Here is a 10,470-nt window from a genome sequence, read left to right as displayed (position 1 = left end):
GTGAGATGCAAAGAATTTATACTTAAATAACTAAGACAATGAGACAGATTTCACGACAAGAAGACAGTGTGAAGACAAAGTGAATCCTGCCAAATAAACATTATCACAAAAATGTGTTACTATGCCACATGTTTGAACAGTTACAAGCAAAAGAAAAGCAAAGATTGAACTGTTTGATGCTATAAAGTTTAAGTGAGAGAAGACAAATTTGTTCCAGGGACGTCACAGAATCCACCAACAAAAGAAGAATATGAAAATGATCAAACACTGCAGGTGCTTGGCCCCCTAAAAATAAAATGTACACACAATAACTTACTCAACAGGACCACAACAGCCTCTTTAAACAGCATATTGATTGAAACAGCAACACAATCTATCAACTTCACTGAATCTTTTGTGATAAAAACAAATCTGAACAGTAAGCAAACACAAATATACTATCAGAAAATTCATTGCAGCACATGATAACGTGAGTCCTGCACCTTCAAACGGCTAGTGCTCCTTATCACTCTCTCACCAACAATCAGTAGTGCTCACTCACTCTTTCTAATGGTCACTCTCTCATCTGCCGTCGAATCTGTCATGCTGTATCAATGTTCTGTCTGTCTCATGCTGAGGAGGGATGTGTTCCCTCAATGAATAAGTGCAGAGAAGGAAAACAATACATGATTGTTATGTGGCTTTGGATAAAGAATGAGGGGCATAACATACTGTATAACAGCACTGATTGTTTTAAGGATCTCTTAAGGTGATTAAAATAATTCTTTATGTGCTTTCTCGTGTGTCTCATGTGGAGAGCATCTTTGTCTCTTCGATCTTTTGCTCTGTCATTTCTTCAGTCATTTTTCTAGACATATGTCCTGCCCTTAAAAAGCAATAAATATAAGGAATGTTTGTCAAGTAGATATTACATTAGAGATGAAAAACATATCTCAACATTAAAAAGGTAAACAACATCGAGTTTGTTATAAATATGGTTGTGTCCTTCCAGTTGTGCTTGATTGTGCAGTACAAAGAGCGGAGTACTTTTGAACCCAAACAAGGAGTTAGGAGTAAATCTTTGACTATGTATGTTTAGGAGAATATGGCTCTGAGTATGTGCCCTACTCTTGATTCATGGAGGTATTCATTGCAAGGTTGCGGTGTAGATTTGGATTCTGACTGTGTCTGTTGCGACTCCGAACAGAGGAGAACGTAGTGTCACACCCTGGAACTTTGCACTTGTGAAGAAGGCGAAGATGCACCGTTTTGTAATGAGCCCTGAATGTGCCTTTGTTGCTGTAAACTTTCTGACAGAGATGGCAGGTGATGGGCGATGAGCCGTTCGTCTGCTGACTGAGGCAAGGTGGAGACACAGCCGCTCTAACATTCAGCCCATCGCAGCTCTCGTCACTGTCCTCCAGAGGGAGCCCTTCCTCACTGCCCACATCTGAGTCCCAGGATGAATGGGCGCTTGCTCTTGTGCTCAGGTCCAGTACCGCTTCATTCTCCACAGCACCCTCTACCAGCTCAGATGCTCTCTCCAGTGATTTACTCATGGGGAAGACGAGGCCCATACGATGACTCTCTTTGAGGATGACAGACATCTGGCTGAGGGGCTCTTTGTGAAGGAGGTCTGGATGCTCTCTGCGGAGAGAAGATGTTCCTGATTGATCTTTGGTCAACAGCCTGTGGTGCAGATTCAGGTTTGCACTGTGTCTAGAGAATTAAAAGCAAAAATGTTTGAAGACAAATCCAAAATGCTTTTGTTCCTATTTATTTATTTATTTATTTATTTATTTATTATTTTTTTTTATTTTTTATTTTTTTTTTGCTTCTATAAAAGCAATCCTCAAACTCTTAGTCCTAATACAGCAACACAAAAACTACCATGTGCTTTTAATAAACTGCCTGGTGTAGCACGCATTCATTTCCCTTAAGCCTACCCATCTTACCTGTCTCTGCTGCGACGGGATGGAAAAGCAGCATTGCAGCCATCCACAGTGCACATGTGCATCTCCTTTAAGTGCACGTTTCGATAATGCATTTTGACACTGTAAGGGTTTTTAAACGTCATACTGCAGATCTCGCATGGGTGTGCCTGCTCGTCTTTATCATCTGGACATATGGTCTCTGGGTCGCTGCAGCCGTCTGCACAGTTTTCACTGATGTGTGTAAAATGTGCCGGTCGGTGGCTGCCGGGCTGCTCTGGCCGCGAACTGCATGCTGGTTCTTGGCATTTTGAGGACTCCCTTTCTTTCTCCTCATTCTGTTTATTGTGAAAGAGAGAAGGAGACGATGGCGAGATGATACGACTGTCCTCCTGACTTAATGTGTCCCATTGTGAGTCCTGTGAGTTGAGGCCAGATTGGATGTCACAGTCCACAGGTTTGCACCCCATGCTGCTGACATCACACTTTTCTGTGTCTGTGCAGGGACTGAGGGGCGGAGTCTCCTCCTCGGACACGCCCTCCGCCGCCAGCTCATCCTTCTCAATTTTGATGGGCATGCTGGATTTTCTGGACTTCTTCTTGGGCACTGGCTCCCAGCCGCTCTGCATGTGACCGGTGTTAATGGGCACTGAGGATGATAGAAGTGGGAGAGAGGGCAGGCTGCCCGGCGTATGAGCCAGCTCGGCCGGGGTCACCAGACTCCGGTAAAACGGAAGCACGGGCTGCACAGTCTTTAGATTGGGAAAGAGGATGCCACTCTGGCTCAAGCCAGATAAAGAGCCATGGAGTTTGGGCTCTGAGTTGCGGATGATGAAACTTGAGACAGTCCTGCTATCTGAGATAGCAGCAAAGTCTCGCTTCTCACCCTCGACTCCATCCTCCTGCATCGGGCTCAGACCACCCTGCAGGTCCTTGTCACGATTATTGCGGTTCATGGGCATGTGCAGCCGCGGGTTCGGGTTCGCACTGTGCCTGTTCCGACTGCGTAAGGAGCTGAAGACCATGTTGCAGCCCTCGATGGTGCACTTGTGTTTGATCTTCAGATGAACTGCGTTGTAGTGTATCTTCAGTGTGCCTTTGTCATAGAAGGTCTTCTCGCAGGCGCTGCAGAACACACGGCCCTTTTTCAAGGATCCGCTCTTCTCTGCACACCGCACCTTGTTCTCAGGAGACATGTGTGTGATTTCAGAAGCAATGGAGGGAGTGCAAGGTGTGGAGGGAGAGGAGTTTCCGCTCATGTTAAACTCTTCCGACTCCATCTTTGGAGATTCGGCGTCCAGCAGCATCTCGGCTCTCATGGGGCCAGCGTCAAATGGAGCGGCGTCAAGGCTCACGTCTGATGTCTCATGTCTCGTCTGTGCCTCCTGGTGGCTGGAATCGCTACTGGAGCTCAGCAATGGTGCCGGAACAGAATTCAGCAGTTGCAGTGGCAGCATGAGGGCCATACTGTTCACCAGCGTTTCAAAATGGTGTCCGTTACTGCAACTGGGTGCTTCAGTTTTAGCCGGCAGACGCACAGACCGCTGCGTACTGCTTTCGATGAAGCTGCGGATGTCAGAATTGGTTCTTGTGGTTGGGACTATGACTGCCTGTCCCTCCTTATCCTGCAGCGCCATGAGCTCCACGATGGACTTGGTCTCTCCAAAGCGCAGGAACTGCTGCAGCGTAACAATCTCCTCTTCAAAGGTCATTATGGCCCAGCGGTCCAATACCTTACCGGCCACATCCTAGACACATACACACAAGGAATATCATTTGCATTACAATTTCTAAACTAACAAATGTTCTACACTTGGGCCCTAAAATACTCCATAACTTCTGACAGATTGACAGAGTTACTAAATAACAAGTCAACCATACATCTAATGCATGTGGACTTGAGAAGTCTAATTGCTGCAGCAGAGCGATTCATTGTAGAGTGTAATTTTTCTTCATTTAGATGATGTGGGTTTCCCTGTCGAAGTATGAGGGGAGGGGAGGGGAGGGGAGAGATCAGAGGGGAGTCGGGCAAGTCTTTCAGTCCGCCTGTAATTACTCTTGAGTGCCAGCAGGCTTTGAAAGTCATGCAGCAGCTTCATGTTGTAACCAGAATAAATATTTCATCATACAGCATTCATCTGGAGGTCTGAAGAGGCTTTAACTTTACATTCTCCACTAGAGGAGCTACCATGAATTTAATTGAAGCACCTGAATACTTGATAAGCAAATAGAACGAAAGAAACCTCGGTGGCTCACCAATGGATTTTCAAGAAAGAGTGTGACAAAACTGTAATTATCCATCTCAAATTGAAGTGTGTTTTTCTGCGAGTGACTGGATCAGATGGGCAGCAACTCACCTGAAGGACGTAACCACGGATGTAGTCCTGGAGAGTCCAGTCCAGTGCATTTAGGATCTGAATAACCTCCTCCTGCTTAAGAACGCTGAAGAGGCGGTCCAGCAGGATCTTGAGACGCACTGGTATTGCCTGAGTCCCATAAAGCATCAGACTACAGATATCAAATACCACATTGGAGTGAACAATCTCCACCTGGCTTCCTTGGTACATGTGATGAACCTTCAGCTTACTCAGAGCTGCAATTAAGCAAAACAGGCATCGGTGCAAAAGTGTGCATTTTTATAAACTTTAGAAGAATTCTTCATGTAATAAAAGTGTGCTTTTATCTATTTGCTAATGAGAAATTACAGACAATATTGTAAATGTTTACCATCTACAAACACTAATGATTACAACAACAAAAAACCTGAGACACTTCACTGCCCATCAATTTATAAATTATGCCACATAGCTTTAATGTCAGAAAGGCAATATTAATTTAATTTAGAACTAACAAATTTCTTTATTATTATTATTACTATTATTATTATTATTATTACTTGAATATGCCAATTTAAGGAATAAGGTCCAATACAAGTTAAGCTCAGTCAACAGCATTTGTGGCAAAATGTTGATTATCACCACAAAATAAAAATAAAAAATAAAAATAAAAATAAAAAATAAAAATAAAACTCTGACCTGTCCCTCATTTTCTTTAAAGAAAAACACAAAAACATTACAAGGAGGCATTTACTATGGAAACAAATGTGGTAATAATTTTTGAAGATTGTGTGAAGCTTATAATTTTATAAAAGAACTTCAGTTCTTCTGTTAAAAGGTGTGTATTATTTGAGCTCATCATTTTGATGGTTATTTTAGGCATTACATTGTCATGGAAACCAGTTTGTAAAATTAGATATAAATCTGCACAAAAAGGTTAGTAAGCATTTTTTTCCCACAATATAATCATCTTAACGTGCGCAGTCTTGTTGCTATAATTTTAAAACAATATTTTAGCATTTACAAATTTGACCCCCTCGTTTCTATTGCAAGTGCCTCACTCAGTGTAACAGATTTTGTAAAGAAAATAATTTTTTTAAGAAAAGGAAAGACAACAACGTTATTAATTGATTGAGCTTTACTTGAAATTAAACCAAAATATTCCTTTAAAGTGCCGTTAAAGATGAGAAACAGACAACAGTCAAGAGTGTTAAATGTGGTCTGAAGTTGTGTGAATGTTTGTGTGAAATGTAATATTGTTCAGAATGTGAAACTCACCATGGGCGACCCAGCCATGCCTGCAGTGCTCACAGAGACGCCGCCTCAGTTTACCAGGTTTGAAACTGTCACAGTTGCAGTTCACCACCGTGCAGTAAATAGCCTGTCAAACGTACACGATAATAGTGTAATTGAACTGTAATAAAGACCACTCATTTAATTATCACAAATAGCCGTCTTCTATCTAATATGTAAAGTTTCATACTTTCACTAATATATATATGTTTGTGTGTGGGTGTGTGTGCATATATATATATATATATATATATATATATATATATATATATATATATATATATATATATATATATATATATATGTATACGCATCTATACACACACACTGTATTTATGTTAAGCTCAAGATGCTCTTTGGACTTTTCTCATGCTGGAGAATAAACACGGTCATCAGTTTTTTTGTAGCTCCAGTGCTGCTGTTATTAATCCAAAGGAGAGACACCAGATATAGACTCATATTCAATTCCATGTCCAGTTTTTAATTCACCTTTTTACTGTTACGCAGATAATTTATTAATGATTATTTTGTACAAATACAAATAAAAGTGTAAGTTTTTTTCTAGAGTTTTACACTGGACCTCACTTTACATACATAGATAGAATGTAAATAAATAATATAAAGTATTCCTTTGGGCATTCCTTTGGGTAATTTCTTATTAATTAAAGTCACTTAATCAACAGATCAAGTTTATATTGCAATAACACAAGGTAATAGCCAATAGAACCACATCAACTATTTTTCCTCAAACCGTAACTATGAAAGACATCGGCACTTACACACACAAAGAAAGAGAGCGATCATTGAAAATGCACAAACCTCCCAATGTACTTTACATATTTACATCATGAGAGTCACTAAAAAGCACAAGACATATTTAAAAAAAAAAAAATTTGATGCATTATGCAAAAAGAAACTTCTGGAGAGATACATTTCTGAATACATTTCAAATGTTTACTTATGCTGGCTTATGTGCGGTTCATTTTCCAAAGCTCTGTCATTACTGTTTTCATTAAATTCTGAAGTTTTATGAAATACATGTGAGAATTTGTATTTGTATTGTATTATTAATATTACATGGTATTCCATACAAACATGCTAATTCATGTTTTCACCAACAGTTAAATAAAACAGCTTTATAGCTGATGGTGCTATTGCACCGTAAAATACACGACAGCAATGATTCAGCATATTATTTTGGATTTTAATCTTTAAGAAATAATTACATTTCTTGGAAAAAAAAATCATAACAATGTACTCTTGATGATTGATTGATTTATTGATTGATTGATTGATTATAAAATCAATTATTTTGCTATGTAAAATTTGTAAACTTTGAGACAAAGGTCCCAAGTGACATCATGACTGATATTTATATTTAGCAGACGGTTTTATCCAAAGCGACTTACAGTGCATTTAGGCTAACATTTTTTACCTAGCATGTGTTCCCTGGGAATCAAACCCACAACCTTTTGAGCTGCTAATGCAATCCTCTACCACTGAGCCACAGGAACAATGCAATATGATATGTTTTAAAACAATATCACACAATATCAGACAAATGTTAGTTTGACAAAGCGTACAAGTTAGCAGCTCTACTGGGACCACAAAAAGATATGGAATGATATGAAGAGAGAAAAGCAGCAGTGTATGGTGAAAACAAGCGCAGCGGTGAATCTCTAACGGAAGGAGTTTTACTGTCAGATCTCAAAAAACAGGCCTGTAGCAGCAAACAACAGTGACTGATCAACATGAGCTTAATGAAGTCAGCACACACACACACACACACACACACACACACACAAAGCTTTCACGCCCCAAGGCCATTAACTGTGTTTGCCCGCCCAGAATCAGGGTCTTAGTACCACTTTGGGACACTAACTCGTTACCATTAGCACAAAGACAGAGACCGGATCTCTTACAGCTGAAAAAAACAAAAAAACAATTTGACTCCTGGTGTCCCATTAACAAAAATCTTTCAGTGATTGTCTATAATGAATGTGTTTCATATCAGTCTTCAGATTAAACAAGCGTTCCACACAAAAATATTACAGCAGAGAATTACTCCTGTCTTGAACTACATTCCAGTGGATGAGCAACAAACACTCACACACTTGTGAAGACACATCACACCCATTTGAAGAGCACAATAAAGTTTCTCCTGAAATATCTAGCTAGCAAATTGCTCTATTAACGCAAAAAGTCTCTTAATAAATAGAAACATATGCACAGTTGAGCTGGTTTTTGTCCCGCACACCAGTAAACTCACACACTACAGAACAGCTCACAAAATAAGCAAGCTTTTAAAAAGCACAATTTCTCACCATAACCGTGCATGCACATAACTCACAATCCTCTTTTTTCTTATTTATTTCTCTAAGAAAGACTCAAACTCAAACTAAACTTCTTACCTCAGACATTTTGATCAGACTGAAGTTTCCAGTGTTTCTGAGCAGTTTGCCATTCCAGCAGCTCCTGTCTGTACAAGTTCTACCTTCTACTGCAAGAGATCCATCACTCACAGTTCAGTCACACTCACCCACACAACACACACTTTCTCCTGCAATCGACAATCACTGAGCGCGTCCGCAGGCCCATGTGAGTGTGTAAGCGTGATCAGGATGAGTGTGTGCTGGAACTGGGTGCTTGGGAGTGGAATGAGACCCTCCTACCCGTCGAACTCTCTGCCTCTCACCTTAGGAGATCTCTCTGTCTCTCTCTCTCTCTCTCTCTCACACACACACACTTTCTCTCTCCCTCACACACACACACACACACACACACCTCCCCCACTGGGTGGTGGGCCAGTCCCCTCACAGCTGGCTGGAAGAGGGCATGACACGCGTCTCTCACAGAGATTTGATCAAAAGGAATCACAAAGGCTGGAGGCTCCTAATGCAGTCAGGAGAGACTCTCTACCTCTGCTCTCTCTCTCTCCAGCAGTTTGAGTAATGCATTAAATCAATGCAGCCCAGCACAAGACACACTCAAGCACTGGATACTGTGTGTGTGTGTGTGTGTGTGTGTGTGTGTGTGTGTGTGTGTGTGCGTGCGTGCTTTAACAGCCTCTGATCAATCCCAGCAACTTATGCTTTGCTCGCCAGAATCTTACATGCTTCATCCCATTCAATGTTTTCTTTGCAGTGATTCAATTGTCACATGTCTGCTTTAAATACAGAAAAAAAAAACTTTTATTTTACAAAAAAAACCTGAATGTAAATTCTCTAGAAAAAAATCATCGGTCAGACAGAAAGATTTTTGACTGAAGCGCTTCAATTCAGAACATTTAATTAAATGCACGTTTATAGTATTCGTGCCTCCCAACAAATGACAATCAGTCCATGAAGTTTATATCTACTGAACTGATGAGGCGATATTACATTTGGTGCAGTCACTTGACATTTTAATACACCAATTACACAGCAGGTAAAAACATGCTGTGTTTAATCCATTATAGAGCAGGTTTTAACAGGTTTTGGCTTCTTTAACTCTCAGAGACAGATGACTGAGTGGGCATCTCCTCTCCTTAACTACAAATTTGCAACAAGCAAAATGGCAGGAACTATTACTGTGTAGCTAATATAGCTCGAAATATTCGGTTAAATCTGTATTACTTACAGGAGATCAAAGCTTTATTTGTAAGAGGCAAATTTAATGAAGTCACACATGGGAAGCCCTCAGTTGTGCAGCGAGACCCAGAGGACGCTTATCAAATCAACATGCAGAAATTGGCTGGATTGCAGTGCTGCTATTTGTAAGATAGCTTTTTTAAAGACAGAATTCGTTTTGCTGATCTTCTCCCTCAGGCTGCGGTCTGGAGTCGAGTTTGACACCGAGCAGCGGCTCGTTCTAGCAGATACCCTCCTGCGAACTACATTTCACATGCAAACACAAACCACTTCATCTACACCATACAGGGACATACAAGTGTGTTTTGATGTATTAACAGTTAAAATATCATTTCATTAATGCTTAGTATTTAATTGTGCAAACAACAGGCAGTGTGAATATCCAAAGAAATTATGCACCTCATGAGCTTGGTTTGTTCATGTACAGTCTTCCTAGATGCAGCATAATGTGCTGCACAATTCTAGGCAAATATATCAAAGAATTTTACTGATCCCAGAAGAAAAAATGGGATATCGTTAAAGTGCATTGGCTGTTCATCTAAACATATTTTACCCAATGAATTGAAAGTACATTCAGCTTCTATAACCCATTTACAATAGGACAGTGCTGAACAGAAACACTGTGATATTACAGTTGACTAATCTGACTTTTGTTTGTTGTCTCGGTTTCAAGTATTTTTTTTATTTAGTTTAGTTGTAAAGAGTTAAGATTACAGATAAATTAAACCCTGTTTATACACATCGTTCATGCAACATTAAAGACATAGTACACCCAAAAATGGCAATTCTTTCTCATTTACTCCCCTTTAAATCGCTCCAAACTCTTGGTGCTCTTGGGTGCTTTTATTAAGCATTAAAGTGAGTGACGATGTACTGCCATTGCCAAGAAAGAAAAAGATAGAAAGGTTTGGAAGAACAACAAAGAAAGTAAATTATAATATATATATTACACATAAACATTTAGGCTACAACAGCCTAACATAAACTATGGAACATAAAAGAAGGTAATTTGAGAAACACCTCAGTATTGTTTGTTCAAACATTGAAAGTCACTAGTAACTAAAACAGCTTTGTCATTAACAGTCTTCAAAATACCAGAGTGCCTTTAAGGGTATTCTATAGTCTTTGAAAATACCTTCTTTTATGTTCCACAAAAGAAAGGTTTGAACGACATGAGGGATTTGAGAGTAAACAATGACAGAATAAAATTTTGGGGATGAACTATCCCTTTAATGTTTTTATTATTATTATTATTATTATTTATCAATGAAATGATACTCTAAATAAGAAACTAAATCTGCC

The 10,470-nt window shown here is 39.8% G+C and overlaps 1 protein-coding gene across 2 annotated transcripts in view; it reads right to left on the bottom strand.

Moving 5' to 3' along the window:
* Positions 1 to 8,477, bottom strand: part of LOC109091061 (zinc finger protein basonuclin-1-like) — a 9,477-nt gene extending 1,000 nt beyond the window's left edge. The window contains exons 1-5 of one of the 2 annotated variants that reach the window (XM_042744593.1): positions 7,951 to 8,477; positions 5,525 to 5,627; positions 4,268 to 4,503; positions 1,935 to 3,658; positions 1 to 1,626 (exon numbers count right to left, since the gene is read on the bottom strand). The exon at positions 1 to 1,626 is cut by the window's left edge and continues 1,000 nt beyond it. In XM_042744593.1, coding sequence (XP_042600527.1) covers positions 1,104 to 1,626; positions 1,935 to 3,658; positions 4,268 to 4,503; positions 5,525 to 5,627; positions 7,951 to 7,959 — 2,595 coding nt within the window. In that variant the 5' untranslated portion in view covers positions 7,960 to 8,477 and the 3' untranslated portion in view covers positions 1 to 1,103. Of the gene's footprint in view, positions 1,699 to 1,934; positions 3,659 to 4,267; positions 4,504 to 5,524; positions 5,628 to 7,950 lie in introns of both variants that reach the window. The other variant, XM_042744592.1, reaches the window with a different exon arrangement.
* Between the last annotated feature and the right edge of the window lie 1,993 nt (positions 8,478 to 10,470).

The sequence above is a fragment of the Cyprinus carpio genome, chromosome B18, assembly GCF_018340385.1.
Source record: "Cyprinus carpio isolate SPL01 chromosome B18, ASM1834038v1, whole genome shotgun sequence".
In the NCBI taxonomy this organism is placed as follows: Eukaryota; Metazoa; Chordata; class Actinopteri; order Cypriniformes; family Cyprinidae; genus Cyprinus; species Cyprinus carpio.
Note: the sequence above shows the minus strand (reverse complement) of the source record. Positions and strands in the feature narration are given on the sequence as shown.